Raw genomic sequence first — 25,960 nt, forward strand, 5'->3', positions numbered from 1 at the left:
CTTATTAAATAATTTGTCTTAACTTGTGCAATTTCATGCTCATGCCCGTTACTGTTCTCCAAGCTGTGCTGTCAGGTCTCCGATACCCACCTGGAGCATCTCACAATCCTTCTCACCTTGCCTTGGCAAGACCAAGCATGAGCTGGCAGCCCAGGCTTGTCACGGAGGGCAGACAGCACTAACCAGTCACGGGGGGAAGGACTGTGCAGCTCCCAGTAGAGCAGAATCCTCATTCTGGCCAGTAAACATTGTGGTAACAATAATTATAATTCCTCTTCTCGCCGCCTTCAGTTTGATGTGGAATGGCACGACACATCTTTGCTGACTTCTTTAAGCAGAAGGCTTCCAGATCCTTTCTGGTCAAATTGAAGCCCTAAGCTGAAGTTTTTCTTTTCCTGGGAACACCTGGATTTGGTTAAATCTTCTGTGTGAGCCAGTGAAAACCCACAGAAAGATGGAGGCACACATACCTTTCCTCCTATCCATAATTCTGTGGGCTGTTTTCTGTCAGGGTGGGAAACAGAAATAGTTAACAATAAATGTTTATTAATGTAATTTTTTAAAAGTAATTAAGTATTTTCATTTCAGAGTTACTTAATTTAACTGTTACTGTTTACGTGTTTTTTATATCACTACATCCTGACCAACAAAATGGTTGGAATTTCTTCTGGGCTTTGTCATTTCTTGAAGTTTGAGGGATAAAAATGGATGGTTATCTCCTGTCAGGCTCCTTGGAGAGCTATGAGGAAATGAGCAATAAAAGGCTCTTTGAGACTCTTTTAACTTTGGTTTATTATCTATTATAGCTACTGACGTGTGGAAAGCTACAGAGAAATTGTGCATGTTTATAGTTACAAAGCCCTTAGCAGCTGTAGTTATGAGCTGAACACTTAGAGCTTTTTGAAATGTGTTTTTATAAATGCAGCATTAAATCATTGAAATTTTGTAAACCAGCTGCCTTAAGAAAATTCCTAAGATAATAAGAGGGTTGACATACTCAGCTGGGCTGGTTTGTGGGTACTCTCTCTTTTGCACTCCTTTTGTAACACCACCAAGAGAGCAGCTCACTGTGCTGGCTGCTTTGGGGCAGGATTCGTGATAGCCAAAGCGCACAAAGCAGCACCGTGTTTCATTTCCCCATCCTGGATGCTGCACTAGATGGGAAACTGGGGTGGGAGAACAAAATGGGCTGAGTTGAGGACGCTGCTCCCCTCACCACGAAGCACTCAGGGCTCAGGATCGTGAAAACCTCTCTCCCCTCACCAGGTCTGTGGGACCTAGCACATGGCTCCACGTTTCTTCATCCCCAAGGGAGCTGGAGCTGGAATTTGCAGGCTCGGCTTTTGGGAGCACTGGCAAAATGATGGTCATGGAGAGAGCTTTTATGCCACCAGGGTGACTGGCTCTGTGTTATCATCTCTCTTCTGCTCCTTACAGCTCTTTTCATGTAGTTTTAGGGCAGTTGTTCTTTCTTCTATGCCTTGGCTGCCTCTCTACTTTTCTCACCTGGCTTGGGTGGAGTATTTTGAAAAATGAACTAACTGAAAATGGTGAAACTAAAATGCCATTTGGATCCAGTGCAAAGGATGGTATGAAGAAGACTGTTCTCAGCCGCTACACACAGCTGCCATTCTACTCTCAAGAGCATACACTGAAACAAACACCTTGGGAATGCGGATGGGTCAACTCTGGTCTTTTGCATGAGACGCTCGCCCTTTGGCATCTGGCTTGCTGTTTGCTGCTGCGGTGCCCATCCACATTTACACGGTTGTACCCTTGGTGCAAGTAGCTGGCCAGTCTGGAAGGTCTGTTCCTTTGCCAGGGACGTTCCTCGGGGTCCAGCATGCAGATTTATCCATCACACGCCTGCATGCCTGTCCCTGGCCAAAGACGAGTCCCATGCATTGGGATTCCAGTAACTCGAGAAGTCTGAGAACAGACAGCAGCAAAACAAACGTCAGCCATTCAACTTCCAAAAATTGCATTAAGCCAGAAGAGACAATGCTATTTCTGCAGGTCTGTTTTAAATCAAGTCAAATATTCTTCTGGAGCCAAAGCTATAATTCAGTAAAACTTGATACAATCTTGGAAAGCCCTAGAAAGCATTAGGAAATACCACTGGGAGTTGAGAAGCCTATAGATACTGCAAAAATTTGCATTTTAAACTAAACATATCTCTTAAATACTAATTGAGGCATGCTGAAGAGGATGATAGGCTACCTCTTCAATCAAAAGCCTTAACATTCAGAAAGCTTTGTCCGCGTGCAAAAGCTGTACGGTGCTGCGTGCAGTTGAACTAGCATATGAAGGCACAGGAAAGATAGAGCCGTACTGCTACGAAGTGGCCAAGAGCTGATTGCCATACTTCAGAGCTTGTTGAGACCACCAACCACTAAGGCAGACTTCCAGAACCTCAAGCCCTGCACAGCAATTCTTGAAGGGGTAAGGTTCAAGAGAAGTTTGGTGTCCCCTTAGGGGCGGCTGCTGCTGCTGCCGTTCCTGTGCGTAGGCCCGAAGGAGCAGAGATTAAAAACATCAGTAGCATTTCTGATGAAATGTTTTATTTTGGGATTGGCTTTGCTTCCTCTATAATTTTCCTTAAATGGAACATTGATAGCCGCATTCTGTACATTTTGCACAAATACGAGTTGGGCTTCACCACGCTGAATCCCTGCTCTACTTGAGACAGAAGGTCGCTGACGCGCAAAAGCTGAATGGTTGGGCTTGTGAGAAAACATGGTTTAGGGGTAGCAATGTAAGACAGCAAAACTCTTTCCCACCTCTGCTGCTGTGTTTCTGCCTAAAGATAAAAGGTAAAAATATAAAGTTTGAGAATTTCTATAGTGATATGCTCTTCAGAGCTTATTTTATACAGACTCAAGATCAGTTTTGAGAAAGATAACGTTCTAGGGAATGCATTGTTTTCATTGAAACATCAGGATGATATTATTGTTTCTTTAGGCTCCATATTTTTATCATTAAAAACAGATCTAGACACTACACATTTCTGACATTTTTAACAAATACCATTATATTATGATTACAGCCAGAGAAGGCTTAATGTTTTTGAGGAATAAATGTTGATATTTTTCTTTTCCTTGTCAGGTTTTTACAATGCTGATGTGACTTTTTGCTCTGACTTTTCCTAACTTTTTTAAGATGCAGAATCACAGAAACACAGAATGGCTGAAGTAGGAAGGGCGTTCTTGAGGCCATCTGGTCCCACCCCAGCTCAAGCAGGGACACCCAGAGCAGGGTGCACAGGGCCACATCCAGGTGGCTTTTGAAGGTCTCCAAGAAGGAGACCCCACAGCCTCTCTGGGCAACCTGTGCCAGGGCTCCGTCACCCACACAGCACAGAAGTGCTTCTGGCGTTCAGAGGGAGCCTCCTGTGTGCCAGTTTGTGTCCATTGCCTCTCGTCCTGGCACTGGGCACCACTGAAATGCACGGTGGAGTTGGTCCGAATATTTCTATCAAGACTTTTTGGACAGAAAATAACCTCTGATGATACAAAACTTTCAACATTAGAAATTTTTGTGACATTTAGAAACAAAATATTAGCATATTTGAAATTAATTAATGATCCACACTTTCCAAAGAAAACCAAAAACCATTCACAGAAGAAGTATAAAGAGCTAAGTTTATGTTGGAATATCTCCTGAAAATGACAGTGGCATTTTATGTTCCATGGTATTATTTCCTAGAATTTGGATCCTTTGGGTTCATTGTGCACTGGTGGAGGTTCTGGCGCTGAATCTAGTGAGATCATCATCCAGGCTCTGCCCTGAGCCTGGAAACATGACGCACATTTTTACTGTGACTATCAAGAGCTGTCTAAATCATATCAGATGGAATAACAACCTGTTTGCAATGGCCAGAGCTGTCTTGTCCCATATTGTTTGCAAAGCACCATTGATATCATGGTGTTGTAAGAAAAAATATTGACGTAGAACTTCAAAATTCCACAGGTTTCAAAGCTGTAGTGATACTTAAAACCTTTTTTTTAAAAAAGGAAAATTATCTTGCCAAGTTAATTCTAAGGACTGTATCTTTCTTAAGAGCACCGAATGAGAGAGCACAAAGAGTACTGGAGGTTTTGCATGCCCAGGAGTTGATGTCTTTGTAAGTAACCTGACACAAAAAGTCTAACGCCTAACTTTTGCTGCTTGTCTTTCTCCACAGGTTTGCCAGTTCGTCGTTTCTGTGAACGGCCTCAACGTTCTCCACGTGGATTACAGGACAGTGAGCAACCTCATCCTGACCGGCCCGCGAACGATTGTCATGGAAGTGATGGAAGAAATAGAGTCCTGAGAAGAAAAGATCTCTTACTGGACATTTCTGTGAGAGAAACAGTGACAACCAAGAAGCAGCATGACACGAGGAGACGAAACTTTCTGTGTCAAAATAAATGATTTTGCTTTTGGGGGAGGGGGGTTCTCTTTCATTTAACAATAATAGCACTGGTTATTATGCTGAGAAGTGAGCAATAGATACCAGCATATTTTCACTGAGGACTTCGCTTTGCTTGATGAAGACGAGGTAAAGGCCCTTAGGTCGTCTCTCCAGCCACGGCTGCATCCGTCAGAGCGGTTTCCCACCTAAGCGGCCGTGCAGATTTCCTCACAGTCCACCACTGGATCAAAACACTTCAGGAGATGAAAGAACCACACACTCTGTGGGGTCAGGATGTCACAGGCGGTTTACGTGACTTATTTATGTGGGTAAACATCCTCCAGTCAAGGAAGGGTGACTAGACGCTGGCTTTATTGCAGTCGGACTCAAAGGAACTGTGAATGCATCTCTGTGAAACAAGTAAGTTCATTTTCTGTAGAGGATCCCATGGCGTGGATGTTCAGGCCTGATAGAGCACAATGAGTATTCTAAAAGAAAAATACAAGACCATGCAAATGCAAAAAGCATGTGCTACTTTTACAAAGTAAAACAATCTGCCCTTCGAAAGTCAGGCGATTTGTTTCAATGCCTAAGCACAGATGTAGGTACTGAAGTATAAAGTGTTGATCTCTTGTTTGTTTGTTTGTTTTCTTATGTGTAAAGGGAAGGTGTCTCGGTCTCATTGTTTGTCACTTTGGAGAATTTCTGGACACCTGTATTCCTAGAAGGAGAATAATATTTAGCGGGTTGAGGTGGGAAATTCGCAGTGTTAGCATTAGCAATGATACATCCAAGCGCTCCAGTAGAGGAAGTACACTTCAAATTGAAGCAATGTACTTGAATGTGCATTAAGCTCATTAGCACTTTCAAATCTTCAAATGTTTTGCAAACTACAGACTTGCCACATAAGTTGCATTTGACACTATTACTAATAAAAAATTGTATTTAACTGACTCCTTACTCTTTTTCAAATGGTAGGATTTGTTTGTTGATAAATTTATGAAACTAATCTTTTAAACATATATATATATATATACACAAATTCTATATTCTGCTGAGCTGGGTGACTTCTTAACCCTATGGTGATTGGACTTCATGGACATTCGTTGATCTTTGAACTGAACATATACATCCTTGTCCATAGAATTATAAGTACACCTTGCAGCCTTTCTCTGCTGTCTAAATTTTACAATTAAAGCTTGACCTTCCCTATGAGCATACCAAAAATCCTTCATTTTTGGGGTGGGGAAAGTATTTTTCCCTCAAATAATTTTGAAATATATTTTATATTAAAAGTTGTTCTCACTAAATGTGTTGCTCTTGCAGTATGTTTTTCAGTCACTGAAACACACAGATTTCGTCAGAGATACAGTAAACATTCATAATTATATATGCCTGCAGATTTGTAGGTAGAAGTCCATGTATTCTTCAGTTCTGATATAGTATAGCCATGGTTGATTTTTAACCAAGAAAACTTCTCCTATTCCACTAGTATGTACCCTTGCAGGAAGGTATAAAACTGAAACCACTAACTTGATACTAACGTCCTGTAGGCACAAACGTGTTTGGAAGATAGTTTCAAGCTGTCGTGTAGTACAACAGTTGTTTTTCCTTGTTGTACCCCCCGAACTGCATGCATTATATAACCCTCATCAGATGATATTATACAGTTCTTCTAAAATAAATAGTGCAGCACACAACATTACATGAGATGGTAACAACTGTCGAGGGTATCCACTAAGAATAGATGGGGGAAGTCCTGCTGTCCCAGAAATGTGTCAGTATGCTACAGGTTTTTGGTTTTGTGGATCCAGGAGGGCTTCCCCAACTACTTCTGCTTTCTTTTCTTATTTGCCAGGGTTGTTTTGGTGGCCTGGCCGGTATGTACTTTGTACCCCTTTAAAATATAAATTCTACATGTTAGGTTAGCTTAAATATTAAAATGTGAAGGATTTCCTTAGCAAAATGTTAATGATTCTCTCTAATACCATTGTGGATTCTTCTGTCTTACATCTCTTGCCTTAGTTAATATTCTGCTACAAGTTCCCTGTAGCTTACAGATAATTAAGAAACTGGGTCAGAATTTAGCTTAATAATGCATTACAGAGTGCACTTTAGACTTGAGTAAAAGGAGTGGGAATGGGGGCAGGGAGAAATCTGTGCACATCATTATATTACAGATTGGATATGGCATTTTCATTTGCAAGACACATTAGTCTCTATCACAATTTGAGCACCATTACTTGCCTACTGTTTTATGGGGATTTCCATCTTGTCTTTTCAACTTGATTGGCAATCCAGGATTTAATTAATTCTTTCCCCCTTCAGTATGACAAAGGTGTTCAAATGATCTGTGCAATGAAATTTTGTATTTTGTAAAAAAGGATGCGAATTTAACAAGTTGTGAAATGTATCGTTTCCAATTAAATTGCAATTTGTCTGCACACAGTGATTACACGCCCTGCGAGACATCCCCCAGGAGCCAGTGTCAAACTCTCACGCACTTCAGAGGGCACGGGATTTTGAATATAATAGAGAAGCAGGCTCCCTGCGAAGGACCAGGGGAAATATAAGTCTGTTCACAAAAGTAAGGAATTTCAAGACATGATCATGAATATCAAGCGTGGACTGAAGCAAGAAACCAGAAAGGAACTCCCCCCCCCCCAAAAAAAAAACCACACCACACACACCAAAAAAAAAAAAAAAAACAACACAAAAAAACCCCACCTTGGCATTAACAGTAATAGCTTCATTAAAAAGATTTTAGTTAAGACTTACTCTCATATGTAATCACATTTATGGGTACTATAAGTCTTGTGAGATCCTTTCATAAATCTTTTAATAACATAGATTAGTGCCACTCCTCTGCATATGTACATCTGCAATTCATTTATGGAACATCTTCAAGCAATATAATAGTTAATTAAGTTCAAGTAGCATTTAAACTAATTGGAGCATTAACTCAATACCATATTTCCCCTATTTTTCTTCTGTCTTATTTGCTACAAGATGCATAATTTTGATTATCTAGATTAAATGCCATGTGTATAGTGTTGAACACAACCCATCGCACTGCTAGTCCCCTTGAAGGCATTGGACTTCAGAAGTAATGCATCAATCCACTTCAGGTGTACCTGACTGCAATTGTCTGCAGTTTAGTTCTCAAGAGAAGCAGAAAATAATGTAGTCAGCACTGAAAAAACATAGTGGTGTTATAGCAGCATCTGCAGCATCTGCAATACCAGTGGATCCGTCCTACTACTGTCTTCTATGAGACGACATTCAGAAGGTTTGGGAGGAAGAAGTCATCTTGTAGGAGTGTTTCTCTCGGTATTTTCTTCCTTTTGTGGTTAAATCCTCACTAATTACTGCAGAGTGCTAGGGATGTGTCAAAGACAGTTCCACAATTACTGGTTTAATGGTTAGCACCTCTGAGAAAACTACCAGAGCGTAGGCAAATAACAGAGGTCCATATTCATGCATGGGGGCTGGCTGTGTTGCACCCCTTGGCCTTAGGACCAGAGAAGGGTCCCTGTACTGACCTGATGGTGGTCCCTGGACCAATCTTCCATGGTTTAATGGTGGACTTGGCAGCGCTAGGTTAACAGTTGGACTGGATGACTTTAGAGGTTTTTTCCAACCTAAATGATTCTATGATTCTAAGATTCAAGGATACGGATGTATCCAGAGAGAGTAAATGGAGGATTAGGAAAGAGGAACAAGTGACTGACTGCTTTCTTCATCTGCACTGACAGCTACGTGCGCATGGAGGGTTCCTTTTCCCTGTGGATGAAGACAGGATGATCAGCTTATGGGGTAATGCTCTAGTAATTTCAGATAAAAATGGGAATTAAACACTAATTTTTAAGGATAATTGTGCTAAATTAGTATTCTTCTAAATTTAGAGATAGGAAAAACTGAGGCAATATGGATTGCCACAATGTTTGCCTAATCAAAGACAGAGTGAGAAATCAATTGTTGCCATTATGATTATTTTCTTCCCAGTGTATAATTAAAGCTAAACCACTTGTGTAAGTGAAAAAGCATGTGTATGTCACATGAATAAGTAAAGCTAGACCACAGCACTCTTCGAACAAAGTGAGAGAACTTCTAACCTTTTACTATAAAACAGCCGTTAAAGATTTCCATAAATCACATCTTTTCTTTTTTTCTTTTTCTTTTCTTTCTTTCTTTTTTCTTTTTCTTTCTTTCTTTCTTTCTTTTTCTTTCTTTCTTTCTTTCTTTCTTTCTTTCTTTCTTTCTTTCCTTCTTTCTTTCTTTCTTTCTTTCTTTCTTTCTTTCTTTCTTTCTTTCTTTCTTTCTTTCTTTCTTTTTCTTTCTTTTCTTTCTCTTTCTTTCTTTCTTTCTTTCTTTCTTTCTTTCTTTCTTTCTTTCTTTCTTTCTTTCTTTTTCTTTCTTTCATCTTTATCTGGTGAGTGAGGTCACTTTTATTTTGTACGTGTCACTTGTGAAAAAGTAACTGTCAATGGAATAATTCCTTTTATGTACACACAGAGCAGATAAAAATATCATTGATGTTACAGAGAAGCTGAGTGATTTTAAACCATTAGATTTCTTCAGGAACTTGTGAATAAATAAATATTTACATATACGTCTTTCAACTGAGCCATTAACACAAGAAACTATCTATGAACACCCATGTTCATAGGAGTCAATGATACAACGAATTTACCACAGATGTGGTTTCATGTATACTTAGTCTTTATATTTGTAATTCCTAGTAAAATTTGAAAATATTCAGAAGGGAATAGCTATAGCTGTCAAACTGAATGTCCTCTAGAAAAATTTTGCTTTGCAGTTAGATATCTGTACACTCGCCCATGGGGGCTGTGCATTTCCAGTAGTGCTGGAACTCAAGTTGCCTAAGCACAGACTTATAGAATTAAATACTTGGCTTCAGGAGCACTCATTTGAAACAGACAAATGCAAGGTAGAACAAATTGTTGTATTGTATCCCAGAGAGAAATGTTGTCCTGCACACAGAGCTCTCCCATCCCACACCACTGTAGCTCTCCCTGAACTTACAGAGTTGCCGCCTGCTTTTTGCATTGCCTTGTCAGACAGTAATTGCTATTTCTTTTCTGAATTTGCACGTCTGCAACTTCAAACGTGCCAGCAGTGTGAAGGACAGTCTGTGTTCACCAGGCTGCTTTGCTTCTACTACTGCTGGATGGACATAGTTGGTTTTCTTTCCTTTTCTTCCAGCCCTTTTGCCACATGGTTAAAATGGTGCTGCTTCCTGTCCCAGCTTAAAAATTGGTTCTTGATGGTCCCGATGGTCCTCCTTTCATTGTTACTCTTACTCGTCCCCTGGATGAGCTAACACAGCCCCTTTGCTCCTTTCCTCTGAGAAGCTCCTTTGCAGCTGAGCTATGGGTGGTTACCACATCCCAGCTGGAGAACGGCCTCACAGCCAGAGCTGGGCTTGCAGCCATATAAACTCCTGTCCTAATTGCAAACAGTAAATGACTGAAGAATTTAATTGTTAGAACTTTTTCCTCTTCAGGTTTTACAGTGTCTTGCATTAAACAGTAAAATACACGTTTCTCCCTGTTTTCCATGCTTTTCCATTTAGTAAATGCCTCTTTTTCCTCCTTACTTTTCCAGTGGAATTTGCAATTAGCAGAAATGAGACTTTCCCATTTGTACCCGTGCATAACTCATGGGATAATAGTTCTTACATACATGTTGTAGGGAAACCTTTATTGAGTCTCCCTCAGGTAATTTCAGCTGAGCAAAAGCTGCAATATGGTGCCCATTTCTAGACTGTAGCTGGAAAATATGTAGTGCATATAAGCCCTGTCTTTTGCATGGCATCAAGTTAGAATGTTTTAAAATTGTTGGTGGTGGCTTTAAATTAAAGCAAATGGAACATCTAACTCAGACGAGCAGCCATCAGACAGCTGTGGTGACACTGCTCTGTCATGTACCTTAACAGCACCACAGGGCAGAAAAATATGGTATTTTATGGCCAAATTTACAATTTACATTCTTAACCCTATTTTTTTTCAATAAACACAATTGTAATTAATGTATTTGCATTTAAAGACATTCAGGCCTAAAATACATTAGATAAGAACACAGTAAAGATGTATGTGTGTTTGTGAAATACTTGTTTTAAATTTAGAAAGCTACCCAAGACAAAACATCTTAAAAAAGCAATTTTCATTTATATTGTGAAGTAAGTAAAGCTTTTTTTCCCCCCTGTATCTTGGATTTCTTTTAAAAATACACATATATAGTTATATATGTGCAGACACTGCATGTATCAACTGAAAATAAATACACAAGCAGATAAGTGGGCTTGACTGAACAACTCTGTCAATGGAGTCTAGCTATGGAGCTAAATTGAGCCCTTCATGTTTATTAGCAGAAGTTTAATTAAGCATGATGTTAAGCAAAGCCTGGGAAATATTAAGTGATTCCGCTTGGAAGAAGTGCTTGGCAGTTTGCGGGTTCAGGAATCCATTTAACTTGTGTTCTCAAAATGCCCTAATATCCTTGCTTTACCGGCAAAGTATTTCTGGAAACAAGATAAGATTTTCTTGAAACTCTTTTAAACATTGCACATGGAACCTATTGGATTTTGTGGGCTAACTTGGAAAGGAAGAAACATGAAACTATTTAAGATCTTGATGTTACATTTTCTTGTTGCCTGTTTTGTTTTATAAGCATTGTCAGCTCAGCTGCTTTTTGAAGATAACTTAACGCACACTTTTGTTACTGGGGTCTGGGATGTGTGTGTGTTTTGTTTGTTTTTTCCAGAACAAACAAGATCCTCTTGAATATTTAAAAAAATCAATAATTCATTTTCCATTACAGTCCAGCAGACTAATCACCTAGTGCAAAATACACTTAAAGGAAGCCTTTACAAAAGCATACTGAGTTACCCTCTTAAATATTCGATTTTGATGATAAAATCTGCCTTACACTTTCTAAAAATGTTTCATTACCTGCTGTGCATTTATCTGAATGATTGTGTTATTGTTCATTCTCCTAAGAGGTTATTTTCCAAGGGTTATTGATTTGCCTTTCTATAGCAGCATCAGTATTCCCTTCCAGAGGCCATTTAGATACAAATCCTCTTGACCTCATAGTTAAAGAAAAAATTGTTCTCTTTTGGTTCAGTCAAAAATTGTATCTGGGAGATGAAGACACAGAAAACATCTTAACTCTCACTGATTATTATTTCTTTAGAAAACAAAACCAAAAACAAACCACACACAAAACCAACCAATGAAGCATATAAGCCAAAAAAAAGGCAATGTCTTAATGTGCGGAGCTTCAGGAAGCCACATAATACAGGAACAAAAATCATATAATTACGGGCAAATTGTCCACATCTTAAAGGCTACTTAATGATACCTCTTTTCCAGCAGTTATCACGATTAACTCCTAACAATAGACTTGTAATTGCAAAGATGACCTTTGGCATGTGGTTTAATGCAGTGCTCTTTCCCTCCATCTGCAGATTATCTGAAAAAGCATTGCAGTGGAGTGATGGCATCTGCTATTTAGCTCGTTGGAATTAGAATCCAGGGGCTCAGTGCAGTTGCATACATTTAAATGTCGAGTGACACTGAAGATGCTTTTGGGTATATGAGATGCTCTTATGGGGCAGAGAGGACCTATGGGGAAAGCCATGCCCCTCCAAATCACATCTGGAGAATAAGGCCAAAAGGATGACTTAAATACTTCAAATGGTGCAAGACAACGAGGTGTGGACAACTGAATCACAGCCCTAAAAACCACCTCATAGTATCAGCTAATTCAACCGTCTTACTCTTGGTCATTTTGCTGGAGTTATCCAGCTGTATATTCAATTAGTGCTGCTTATGGGAAAGGACTTCCTGGCCATCTAGCCAATTCTCTGAGAAATCATTGCATAACTGTATCATACAGAACTGACTGTGATGATGTACTATTATTAAATCTCCCGTGTAATGGGCCTTCTTTTCCTCTCCTCATGCCTTTTGTCAAGCTGCAAAGTGGCCTCTCACCCATGAACAGTTTTCTCTCTGAATTGCCAATCAAGGAGACCAGAGCCATTTGTCAGCTGAGCTGTAATCTGTATATACAAATGATCATACACAATCACTCTCTGCATGCTCCACCAGACTCTTCCTGCTTTTTGGGTGGTACTGTTTTTAATCTGTCCTGAAAAGTGCTCATTTCACCCACAGAGTCCCAGCAAGGCAGCAACCTGCTGCCATCAGGGAGCTGAGGCTCACCGAGGAAAGCAGCAGCTACTGCGACTGCAGCAGATGAGAGCAGAGGAAGCAGCAGCTGAATATGAGCAGTTAAACCTGAGTTTTGTTCCACTGCTTGCATTTATGGCAGGCGTTGTGGCTCCCACGTGCCCTGAAGCATTTATACTTGTCCCATATGCAGTGGTGATGGATCTCTCTGCCATGTCCCGTGTGTCACCATCAGTCAAGCATCTCAGGGTTTAACACCTCAGTCCTTGGTACATGGGTGGCTTCTGCTCCCCCTCTGTAGCACAAGGAGGACAGAGACAGTGACCAAAAACAAATGAAGAAATCAAAGTGAAATTTATGGACAATTTATATCCTGACATAAAAAAAAATAAAAATCCATTAAAAGTACTTGATAACCCACACAGGCGTTCAGAGGGCCACCAGCATTTAACGTTTCATCTGTAGTTACCTAACGCCCTGTGTATGTCCCACTAGCGTACTCAGACATCTTCACGGTCAGTGGGTTTTACAACCAGCAGCAGGCCCGCAGGCGCCTCTCTCCCACATCTGCCGCTCTCCAAGTGTCTCCAGACGAGCTCCTAAGCCCCTGGAAGGTTAAATCCCACATGGGCAGCCTGGATACCGAAAGCCAGGAGGCTTGTGGAGGAGAAGAGCTGGAATTTGCTCTGCCAAGTCCTCGTCCAGCCCCCCCTGGAGCGCCCTTTACCCCACAGACTCCAGGCGGGAACAAGGCCTCAAGCCTCCTGTCACGCAGAGGGACAGCAGGTCCCCACATCGGCTGCAACCCATGGCTGTGGAAAAATGTTACTCTTTATGTATTTTAAATCCTCTGCAGCCATAAAGTTGTTCTTTGCAAGCCAATATGTTCGGTTTTGGCAGGCTCTCGTCCCGGTTTGCCAGATACCTGTCACGGGGATCAACCTGCAGCCTCTGCGGCTTCGCAGCCCTCAGAGCTCCTCTCCCTCCCCTTCCTCCCATCTTCTCAAGCCAGAGGCTCCCTCTAGAGCAAGTGTCAGTGCCGAGCCCTGCTTGGCAGAAAATCAGTGGCAGTTTAACAAATATTGTTGAAAACTCTCTGAGAATGCAGTTACGCAAATGACAATAGCGAATGTAAATATTTATGGTGAGGTTCTCCTTTATTTACCCAGTCGAAAATCAGAGAGAATTGCATTAATGGTACAAAAATGACACAAATATAATAGCAGAAGCAAAAATACAGTCTGACCAGTTAATGGCAGAAAGATAAGAGGCAAATACTTAGGAAATTGTTTTGTACACCTGAACTGGACTTGCGCACTGAAGCACAGGTTTGACAATGGTGATTCTCTAAATCACTCTAGCAAAAAGGATGACAAAAAAGGAAGTGAGCGCTCATTATGCCTATTACCAAGACAGAATTTTGCTGTTCCACTGGTACACAAATGCATCATTAAATCACCAGCCTTGTTCAAGCTTTTATTTTAAAATGTTACCTTAAATGTGGCACACGAGGCTACAACCTAATATTGTGAACCCCAAAATGAAGCACTGCACTGCACACTTATGGTGTTCATTTTTTTGCTCCTTAATTCAGAAAATTTTATATACGATGAAATATTTCAGAAGTTTTATGAGGAAAGCTTTTGAAAAGGAACAGAATGTACTTGGTAATCTGAACTTATCTGCCCTGCCTTATGGTTGTAATACTTTCTGCACATGGCAAAAGGCCACGAGTGGATTTTTTTTTTTTTTTAAAGATAAAATATAGGAAAAATGTGGGACACTGGAGAAACAAAGCTGTTCTTCACTTTTTTTTTTCTTTTTTTCTTTTTTCTCTTCTGAGGAGGGGGATGCAGGTAATAACTACACAAGTTTTTAAACTATCATTAGATTCAATGAAAAAATATGAAGAAAATGATCTTTAGACCACATGGAAGGGCAGGATATTATTTTATGAATTGCACCTTTATGATTCACAGTTGATTTCAGTAACAAAATGCATTAGCACTGCCTGTTTCTCTTTTCCCAACACAGTACAGAAACAGCTAATTGACAGACATGCAGCCAGCTCTGTACGAACCAGTGGGGAAGTGCTCGGAGAGAGCTGCTGCCTGTAGGAGCCGAGCCTGAAGCTTACTGAATTTCAAAGGTGCTTATAGCTGCCTTTGAAATGATCTGATCCTATCCTCCCTCTTTCTTACCAATGAGTTTTGCTCTTGAATTTAGTGGAATACTGTCAAATTCTAACCAGATTGCTTTTATCATTACATAGGTTCAAATACCCTTTGTAGACTCCGATGGTTTGTGTAGCTTAGGTGGATATCTCTCTGCAGAATTATTTCACTGGGGAAGGCTCACAGGTGAAAGACCCACTGTCCTCCTGTTGAGCTTCCCATCCAGGCTTTCCAGGCTGGCAGTAGAGGAGGGCAGTGAGGATGAGAGGGAGAACTATCTAAAGACTGATGTCAGTCAAAGACCAGGCTGACTCTCCTGCGGAGTTGGGGACCAGTCGTTTTTAAACGTTACCTGTCTGGGATGGGAGACAGGGAGGGAAGTTACTCACCTGCCTGGCATCGGGAGAAAGAATTGATCAGGATAGAGTAAGATCGTGATGAATCTTGATTTAATTAAGCTGCCGACTAGTTGTCTGTATGCTCAGTCTCTTACACACACTAATATTAGCTCTAACAAACCAGCATGTGCAGAAGCAATACAAACACATGGTTTGTTACTACAAGGACTAAAATGCTTGCTGTCATTGCAGACGTTGTATGCTCAAAACATTCAGAGCACATTTAAGAACTGATTGTCCAAGCCAAACCTTCCAAATATTTAACACGGCAGATGTTCCAAACAGCAGTAACTCCTTATGTGTGCTGAACTATTTATTATTGTCATCATCAACACTCTGAAGTTTACAGTGGCCTGAAGTAGGGCTTAGGCTCCAGGTACAACAGCTAGGACATTAAGAGGCATTTTTCCCAAAAATTCCTCTTCAAAGACAGCAGAACAACATAGCCTATTCTTTCTTCTTCTCCTGTTTATGCGTTGGATGGCAGAGATTGTTAGTGTTGGGGAAAACCAAATGAATGTTTTAATGTTTCTTAGGTGATGGGTCATAAAATATAGATAAGCATTATCAAATGTATTTACATTATCAAATTTATCTATGCATACTGAGATATTTGTTATAGGGAGTATACCGAACGGTCAAATAAATCCTTAAAAGGGACCCCTGAGAGAGAACAGGTACAACCTGACCTTTGATAAGAACCTGAAAATGCTGAAACGAGTTGAACCAGAACCAAGGAGCGGAGAGAGCATGCGTCGAGTGGGAAAGGTGAAAAGTTTAACGGAGAGGAAGACTCCTTACTTCATCTGGACGACCACCTGGACGACCACCGGAGGGCACCACGCATGTGCAAATGGGAGGAGAGCTAATTAGAATGGAATGCGAGGCTGATGTTGCAACCTGTAATGAATATGTATACCTTACGTAATGTTGAAGGTATAAATAACGATCGGGATGTAACGGGACTTGATGCCAGATTTGGGCACCTGCCCCGGCTTCCAGCACTGAATAAAGCACCTTCATATAATCACTTGGTGGTTATGTGGTTGCTACGCTAACAAGATGACTTGGAGAGTTGTTCTAGCACCGTAGCCCCGTGTTATATCTCGCACCATGTTGCACTGGAACAGCAGTAGCCAAACTGCACGCACCAGTCCTGCGGAGCATCCTGTGGGTGATGAGGGGTTACAGTGGGAACAGGGCAAGGAGAAACCTGTGATCCTGCCAGAGCTGTAGGAGATGGCCTGGGCTGATTTGCAGGCAAAGAATTCTTCTAAAAAGCAAATCTGCTCTAAGTTAAAGCTCTGTTTCCCTTCATTTATCCAGTGATACACAGAAATATGTTGCAACCTTGAGACATGATAAAATCCTATAAAATGCCTGACTATTGTAGAAAGGACTGAATTTTGTCTGAATGAGAGAAAATACTTGATTAGTGGCCAGTGTTCCAAGACTGCAAGCCTTGGGACAGAGGTTTTTTTTGTGCTAGTGAAGAACATTGACTATTCTAAATGCCTCTGACAATCACACTGTAAGAAACTTTGTGCTCTTCAAGGCTTTATTTTCCTCGTGGCCCTGTTGCAAACTGACTTACCTTAAGCACTGTGTTAATTTAAATAGGACAGGGACAAATTTTTTTCTGTGAACCATAAGATAAAGAACGTTACTGCGAGCAGTGCCAATATTACAGGAATGTTTGAACTAGTATTTATGAAGGATGCCATCAGTAAATTAAAGATTGCAACAAGACCCCAATGGATAATCTAAAGAAAACAGGAAAAAAAAATAAAAAAAAAAAGAAAAAAGAAACCATCAAGATCACATGATGATTACAGTACTTTATCAAAAAGCCTGACATGAAAAGTCAGTCACTGCAGTTAAATGAGCAAATGAGCAAATAGTGGAAAATGGAGTTGCAACACTAGTGGAGTGCGGCTGAACGTCCTATTTATACCTTGTTTTTTGTGTAGTACGTGGACTGAGGTGATGTTCAACTTATCTAGTGAAAGATCCAGATGCTGCAAAACTTGCACAAGTGCACAAAATATATCCTCTGAGCATTCAAAGTGAGGGGAAAAAAAAATAAAAAAAGGTTAACCCCAAATCTTTCAAGATGTTATCTGCTTTTTGCGGTAGGAAACTACTGCCTCTCCTTTTTTTCAGCTTTCACAATCTTTGTCACAATACCCTGTAGTTCCTTAAGCCGTCAGATCAATTGCTTTGGAACACAATTACTCCCGGCTATTTGTTTAAGGCAAGTAATATAAGCTTGCTTTCCTCCTGTGTAGTTTCCTGTTATTTTTGGTTTCATATTTAAGGCCCTTAGATCACGTTCAATGGGAAGTGTCCAAAGACTTCCTGGGTGCACACGCAACACAGAGAGCTAGTTCTGCTAGCACATGCAGGGCAGAACCAAAACTGTGCCTACTTCTTATCTTTATCCGAGCAATTCTCGGCAAATCTCGAGACAGCAAATGGTTATGGCAGCCTTAGGAGAGCTCACTGACAGCAGCTGCACATATCCTTGGGGTGCAGGTACCTCTCAGCGATGCTGGCAGTAACCCCGAGCCTGTCCCATGGTGTCACCTTCCAGATGGGGAGGAAAGCTGTCCTGCATCTTCCTTCTTAGAACTTGTCAAGAGTTCAGAAATCTCTGCTGCTTCCAGAGGGAGCTGAGGGTTGGGTTCAGAAGCTGCTGTTAAACAGGGCTCTGCGTACACAACAAGACTAAATCTCCAGTGATCAAACGATGCTTAGGCCTGAAAAGTTGTGCAATGATTTTTTATTTATTTTTTAAATAGAAACCTTTTCATGTGAGGGGAAGCATTCTACGAATTGCCTTGGGCTGAGTGGAGCCCTTTTGCTCAGAAGCTGAGTGATACAGGTCTTCACCACTGTTCATTCCTTGACGCTTACAATACAGATCAAAAACAGAGACTATTGAAGTGGTCTCTTTTAACAGACACAGTGCCTGAATTTGGATACTCAGAAGCCAGCAATACAGCCGGTTGTAAATGCACAAAGGAGATTTTTGTCCAAGACTGCCCCCGTCTGTTACTTCTTCATAACTGGAAAAAAAAAAAGAAAAAAAAGAAAAAAAAGAAAAAAAAGGTTAAAATTGTAAATTTTCCTTTTCATACCTGATAAAGTGAGATTTCCAGTATACTAATATTGAGTGTTGACATTTATTGGAATAATTAAATGACAGTTATTTCGGCTGCTTAAATGCCCCTGACACATGAAAGTGGAAGGCATACTGAATCTCTTCAGTGAGTACTTGGATGGGGGCAATTTTACTGAGCTGTTTTCGACAAGTTAAACTGTTAATATTTCTCTTGGTTTCCTCCATTTTCTGTAAAATTACTCTGAAACACAGGCTACTTTTTTTTTTTTTTTTTTTTTTTTTAAGACTAATGGCTTTTTCTTCAGCAACTATAAAACAGTAGCACTTTGCTTCCATAAAATTTCTGGTAAGGTCAATTCAATATTTTATTTGTGGAAAGCTAACTTTATATGTTTAACATATGCTTAAATAAATATGGGAAAACTAAGTCTGTTCTTGAAAATTCCAGTTGTAATTCTTAAGGATGTGTAGAGGAACAAAGCACTCAATTCTGATTTTTTTTCATCCACTTTAAATCCCTTAAAAGAAAAGCAGTAAACAGAGACAATGGTTTAAAATGGAACAACATTTTTGGTGAATAAAATCTGTGAGCAACATAAACTTCTATCTTAAAGGAGAGTTTTGTTCAGATGTTTGTTTAGCTGCAAAACATAACAGGGTGTTGTCATGCGATATTATTCTAGGAGACAACTCAGTAATTATTTTTCAGAGTCTTATGAACAGACTTGTTTTTCTAGAAATTGCAGATTAAGAAAGAAAACTAAGTTTTAAATTAATTAAAATTATTAATATTAATAATGACCAATAATACAAATATATCAACTAATTATCATTAACAAATTAATTAATAAACAAGATGGAAAACCAAGATCAGCAGCATTTAACAAATCTGGCTCTTCTTGTTAAAAATTTTACTCTGATGGACACGCGTACTAAAAAAGTGCTTAACGCAGACTAAACCAGCCTGCAGAGGTGTAATTGTAGCATTTGGGAGTATACTGGGTAGGAGCTCAGGCAAGAGCTCAGCAAGACATAGATGAGAAGCTCTGCTTCTTTCAGGTAATAGCTTACGATACATGTCATTTGGAAAGGAATTCTTGTTGCAGACATTTCTTGTATTCATAACTCAAGGTATATGTTACCGAGACCACAATGGTATTGCTTCCAGCTCCTACTGCGTTTAAATATCCATTCCAGCCTGGATTTCATTCCAAAGAAAATTACTTTTGGCACAGACAGCCTGAATCTGTAGGTCTTCTGCTTATTCATTAAGACATGGTGAACCCCTCCCTTGCTGTGCCAGATTGGTGGGCTGCAACTTAATCTGCACCGCAGCATTGCCCAGTGGAAAGAAATCTGTGCTCGCCTTCGTCAGCCTAAAGCCATACATGTGCCTACCTGTTTCCAGCTGGTGGTAGATCCAAAGACCATAAGGTCTGCTCTTTCTTCTTCCCTCTGCATGCCCCTGCCTTGGTGCTGGCAGCGTCCCAGGATCTGCCCATCTCAGGCTGGCTGATGATAAAGTCTCAGCACGCAGCCTGGGAGCAGATGGGAGCAATGATTATGGATCTTGCATTGTGGCTGCTATGATGTTTGCCTTCACTTTAGTAGTGCTTCTGACACATCTCCTGTAATGTCCTTGTAGACACATTGATGAAGTATGGGCTAGATATGTGGACTGTGATGTGAATTGAAACTGGCTGGACTGCTGGGCTCAGAGGGTTGTGAACAGCAGCGTGAAGTCCAGCTGGAGGCCAGCCAGTAGTGATGTACCCCAGGGGTTGATATTGGAGCTAATCTATTTAAAATCTTTATTAATGAACTGGTTGATGGTGGAAAGCGCATCTCGAACAAGTTTGCAGAAGATACACAACAGAGAGAAATGGTTGATACACCAGAGGCCTGTGTTGCTATTCAGAGGGACCTTGACAGGCTGGAGAAATGGCCAAACAGGAACTTCATGAAATTCAGCAAAGGGAGGCACAAAGTCCCGCCTCTGGGGAGGAATAAACCCAGGCACCAGCGCATGCTGGTGGTCAAGTGTGTGGAAAGCAGCTTTGCAGAAAAGGCCCTGAGGGTCCTGGTAGGCACCAAGCAGACCACGAACCAGCAGATTCCATCTCAGCACAAGCAAACACTTTTTTAAAAAACAAAACAAAACACAACCTATGTCAGTGATTAAACACTGAAATAGGTTGCTCAGAGATGCTGTAAAGTCTCCATTCTTAGAGGTACTCAAAACTCAACTTGACATAGCCCTGGTCAACCTGCTCTAGCTGACCCTGGTTGACCAGGGGATTGGACTAGATGATCTCAAGATCTTCCAACTGCAAGGATTCTGCGATCCTGTGTAATGCTTACGGGTCCAGAGCATTGCTCTGCAGGGCACTAGGAAACCCTTCAAACATTCTGCTCCTTGTACTCTGAAGGAGAATGAACACACGTGAACCCTCCGTGTCCAGTGAGGTACAGCGGACTGCTGTTGTGTGAGCACATACGTACATCAGAGAGGATAATGTCACATCTCCTGTTCTCTGTTGCTGTGAGGAAGCCGTGGGTGTAGGAATTAGCAGGTGGGACTCCAGTTTCTCAGCAGGCAGAACTCAGCCCCTCTGTTGCTCAGAGACTGTAACATGTGCCTGAACTCCTTCCCAAAATGGATCTGGATAAGCTGCGTTTTTCAGGGAGCTTAGCTCCTGGCCATGTCTCCAGGCTCATACAGGTAATGTGTCTGTTCCTCAGCACTGGCCAGACAACCTGGCTCAGATGTTGAAGTGTAAACCCAGGATAGATGAATCTCACTGTATAAAACAAAAAGGATCTGATTTGACTGCAGAATGAAAAACTAACATAACCAAACACTAAACTCATCATGCTTCCCATTACTTTCTGGAATCCTCATACTAAGAGACAAACAGAAAAATGTGTGACTGAAAAATATTTGTATTTTTCCGTACCTCTGTGCTCATCTTTTCCCAGCTTTTCTCCCTTTCTTGCACGTTTGAAGGAACAGGACTAACTGTACACTTGAAAAGTTACACTTCAATGGCCATGTCATCAATCAGACTTCCTACGTATCCCTTTCACTTACCTCATTATGTGTAATAAACTTCAGATGAATAAACCTAGAAGCTCACCAAAGTGCTGACAGCCCTGAAATCTTCTAAAAAGTATCAAGGAAATGAAAACGACTCATCAGACATGCCAACTAATAATGAAGGAAAGCTGGACTTCTGTGACAGTTTCTGCCTGAAAACAGAGCTGTGAAAAAGCCACATTTGTGAGGTTGATAGCAGAGAAACAGCTGTTGCATAAAAAAAGTCAATAGAAAAAATATTTCACAAAATAGAGCTAGCCTTTTCAGAAGTCATTTCACTGCATATTTATATCACAAAATAGTGATGAAATTGTCTCAGCTGCTAAAGACAAGAAACTTGAGGAAGCAAGCATGGCTAATACGTTAAGATACTGTATCACAATTACATTTTTCATTACTTTTTTTTTTTTTTAATTTGGGAAGAATACAGTCCTGAGTCTTTCTCAGATCTCTCAGCATATGATTCCATAAATCACTTAATTATTTCAAGTGTTGACAGACTGATCTTGGCAAAGCACCTTCCAAAGAGCATTGTATGTACCACCGTATTTAGTAAGAACTACAGAAATTTAAAGCAAAATTCAGCTGTGCTTTACTTCCAGTACTACCTCTGCCTTTATGTTCTTTGTTTTTTTAATAGAAAAATGAAAATCTAGGAATTGTTGTCAGACCTAGGGAATGGCTCTAGTCACACAAATGCATGTTCTATAGTCAACATTGAATGTGATGAATTTTTGGTTACTGTAGGAGAGAGGGCATTTAAGGATGTACATCTCTTTGTAAGATATATTAGTTTAGGAGGTAAAAACACTAGTCACCTTAAAAAAAAGTCATTGTAAAAAAAGAATACAAGACATATTTAGGCTTCAATTATTTGCAATTTAAAAATGTCCTTGAAACTTGACATTCTCATTTTCTGAAAGTCTTGTGAAAAAAGGCACTGCAATTAATATTGCATTCATTGTTATCCTGGAAAAAGCCAGATAAATATTCTGAGTAAATCCTAAGAAGAAGAAGATACTGTCAAAAGCAGAGAATCACCAATTAAAATAATTCTTCCCCACAGCCACCAAAGATGTCCATTACCTTGCTTTCTGTTTAGATCGCACAAATACTGCTGACAGTGATTCATTACTTGGTTCACTTGCAAAATTACTCAGTCCAGTTCACTTTGAGCTCACCAGTCTGTGTTAATTCTGATCTTTTTTGCACTTGAGTTGGACTAGGGGAATTGTTTCCAGCTGTGTTTTCAATATAATTCCCCTGTAATCCTATTGATATAAATTTTGTGGAATCTATACTAGCCTAGCAAAGGATGGTCCTCTTCTTGGTTTGGATACTTTTAAAACACAGCAGCTATAAATCCTTGTTGCTCTTTGGAAATCACAGAGGCTTGGCCAAGTCAAAATAGTAGAAGGTAAATCCATGGCACCAAGCCACATGTAGTAAATTTCTTTTGAAAACTGTTTTTTTTTTTTCCTTTTTTTTCTTTTTTTTTTTTTCTTCAGAAGGACAAGAAGGAAACATTGGTAAATCATTTGCACATTAATATTGTACAAATGTCACCACTGTGATCTTACTGTATTTCTTAATATATTTCCAGATGTGCAGCATATTTGATCTCTTTCAAAGAAGCATTATATTTTAACGTTTAGCTCTAACTTTTGAACAACATGAATTCTTCCTTGTAATTGTGCAAGGAGTGCTGTGGTGCTTTCCAGAGCAAGCTGAGTAAAGCTCAATGGTAACAAGCAGGATATACTCTACAAGGTGGGCAAGTGGTGTAAAAAATAATATTGTGAATCAGGAAAATTAAACTGATACAAGAAAAATCAGCAGAGTTACCCTTGAAAGCACATACCTTGCATAAATGTAAAATATTAATTTAGCTCCTGATGCAAATTGGTGACTCAAAATTAGATTATTAATTTATGTGAAGGCTGCAGTGTGTTTCAGAATCTACTCGCTGGTCGGTGGAATCCATCAGGACTTTTCAGTGTGGCTCCCTGACTAGATGGAGCCACAGGATGGTGCTCATGCACTTTGCATACTGCACTACAAATTCATGAAAGGAAAAAAAAAAAAAAAGAAAGAGAGACAGAGAGGGAGCCAGACTCTCCCTTTGGCAGGCTGTTCCTTGTCATGCCCTGAAATAAACGAGCCAGCAAGCAGTCATGGATTAGGCTGATTTATCTCTCTGCATTTACTAAGTCTTCAAGGGTATTGCAAACAGACTTATCCATCTACGTCCTTGTCTTCTGGTGACTATTATTTAGCTAAGTACATAAATTAGGGACTGAAAAGGTATAACATGTGTCACACTTAGCATCAATGAGCTGAACATTTTATGGCTTCAGAGGAATCATTACCCTGCAAGCTACTCTCTTCTTGGCTGGTACAAAGCGTTAGCCGTTGCACACATCTGGGAGTACCACAGAATAACAACATCTAGGAATGCTTTTTAACATTTGCTATACGAAACAACAGGACTCAAAGTGTCTTTAAAGCTTACACACTTCTGTAGTTTCCATAGAAAAATATCTGTGTATGGTGACTTTGGACAAGAGCCTGCAAGACTGGGAATCCTACCCAGCCACAGAAGGTCCTGCTTTATGGAGTTTAGACACAGTCATCTCCCCGAGACTTACTGTGTTCCCCTTCCCTCAAAGGGAGTCCTACTTATGTGAACAAGGCGATGCACGTCTCTCTTTTCACTTCTGCCTCTTGTTTCTTAACTGCAGTCCTTCGGTGATTTCATTTGTAATTTTATACAGATGACCAGGCACATTGAAATGAGTATTTTCACTCACCTCTTAAATTCTAGGGACTTACAAACTTCGTGAGTAGTAGCCTTAACTGTAAATTCAGTAGGGTATACTGTGAGGTAAATCAAATTCGTGTATGAATACAGATCCTGCAGTTCCACTTCCCCATTGCTGTGTCTACATAGATGGCAAAAATGCGCACATGTACTACAACGCTTTTAATCAAGGTTTATACTAAGCCAGACAAACACTGGAACACTTTATTATAAATATTTCCCCTATTAATCATCCATCAGCGCAATAACCAGCACTGGGGGAATAGCATTCCTAGCCACACTGTGGGGCAGGCACCTTTTAAATCATTGATAACAAAGTGAATGAGCAACTCCGGGAGGAGGAGAGGGAGTTAAGAGGGAGCAGGACCAGGAGAAGTGGGGTGCACCAGGAGAACTGGGGTGCTGACAGGAGAACTGGGGTGCTGACGGGAGAAGCAGGGTGCAGTAGGAGAACCAGGGTGCTGGCAGGAGAACCGGGGTGCTGACAGGAGAACTGGGGTGCTGACGGGAGAAGCAGGGTGCAGTAGGAGAACCAGGGTGCTGGCAGGAGAACCGGGGTGCTGACAGGAGAACCGGGGTGCTGACAGGAGAAGGGAGGTGCACCAGGAGAACCAGGGTGCTGGCAAGTGAGCTGGGGTGCTGGCAGGAGAACAGGGGTGCAGCAGAGAAGCAGGGTGCTGACAGGAGAACTGGGGTGCCCCAGAAAAGCAGGGTGCTGACAGGAGAAGTGGGGTGCTGGTAGGTGAACCGGGGTGCACCAGGAGAACCAGAGTGCACCAGAGAAGCGGGGTGCACCAGGAGAACTGGGGTGCTGACAGGAGAAGTGGGGTACATCAGGAAAACCAGGATGCTGGCAGGAGAACCGGGGTGCACCAGTAGAAACATAGTGCTGACAGGAGAACTGGGGTGCTGAGGGGAGAATGGGGGTGCACCAGAGAGCCGTGGTGCTGACAGGAGAAGTGGGGTGCACTAGAGAGTCATGATTCTGGCAGGAGAACCGGGGTGCACCAGAGAACCGGGGTGCTGAGGGGAGGACCGTGTCGCTGACAGGAGAAGCGGGGTGCTGTGAGGCGAGGCCCAGCCCGGCCGCTCCCGCACCTGGCCGCACCCTCCCGCCGCAGCGCAGGGGCCCGGGGGCGGGGGCTGGCCGGCGGGCCCGGTGCTCGCCTCTTTTCCCCCCTTCTTTCCACCTTCAGCTCTATAACTGCCCGCCTCCTCTCCCTGCCCTCCCTCCTCGTCGGATGCGGCGCTGCGAGGGGAAGAGCAGCCGGAGGGGAGCGGCGCGGCGCAGCAGCACCCCCAGCCCCGGCCGCCCGCCGCTGCCCGCCCAGGTCGGTGCGAGCTCCGCGGTGCTGCCCCGGGTGGGCTGGGGCGGGACGGGTAGGGGCAGGCTCCGAGGCCCAGGGGGGCTCCGAGCCCGGGGCGGCTTCACTGGGCACAGGGGGGGCGTCCCGCAGCCACCTGCGGGGCCAGCCCCGGGGAGGGCGGCGGGGACCGGAGCGGAGCCGCAGGGAGCGGGCGAAGCTGCTGGGAGCAGGGGACAGAAGCGTCGAGCCTGAGGGGGAGCCCCTTAAAAACTGCAAAAGCCGTACTTTTAAGGATAATTAGAATTTATTAAAGAAAACGCACTTTCAGTTGAGGGTCCGACTGGGCACATCCTCCCTCCTTCGCTCTCTCAGCGGCCCCAGGCCGGTCTCTTCCCCCGGTTCCCCCGTCCCGGTGCCCCCCGGTAAC

The 25,960-nt window shown here is 41.7% G+C and overlaps 2 protein-coding genes across 9 annotated transcripts in view; both read left to right on the plus strand.

Moving 5' to 3' along the window:
- The window catches only part of DEPTOR (DEP domain containing MTOR interacting protein), an 86,783-nt gene extending 81,437 nt beyond the window's left edge, over positions 1–5,346 (plus strand). For all 3 annotated transcript variants that reach the window (XM_080582041.1, XM_080582042.1, XM_080582044.1), the window contains one exon: positions 4,184–5,346. In XM_080582041.1, coding sequence (XP_080438167.1) covers positions 4,184–4,312 — 129 coding nt within the window. In that variant the 3' untranslated portion in view covers positions 4,313–5,346. The remainder of the gene's footprint in view (positions 1–4,183) is intronic.
- Positions 5,347–24,711: 19,365 nt separating this feature from the next.
- The window catches only part of COL14A1 (collagen type XIV alpha 1 chain), a 127,638-nt gene continuing 126,389 nt past the window's right edge, over positions 24,712–25,960 (plus strand). For 4 of the 6 annotated variants that reach the window (XM_080578761.1, XM_080578763.1, XM_080578765.1 and 1 more), the window contains exon 1: positions 24,712–25,557. The gene's annotated coding sequence lies outside the window, so the exon portion shown is untranslated. The remainder of the gene's footprint in view (positions 25,558–25,960) is intronic. The other 2 variants (XM_080578762.1, XM_080578766.1) reach the window with 1 other exon arrangement.

This window comes from Anser brachyrhynchus (assembly GCF_964034855.1).
Source record: "Anser brachyrhynchus genome assembly, chromosome: 2".
NCBI lineage: Eukaryota > Metazoa > Chordata > Aves > Anseriformes > Anatidae > Anser > Anser brachyrhynchus.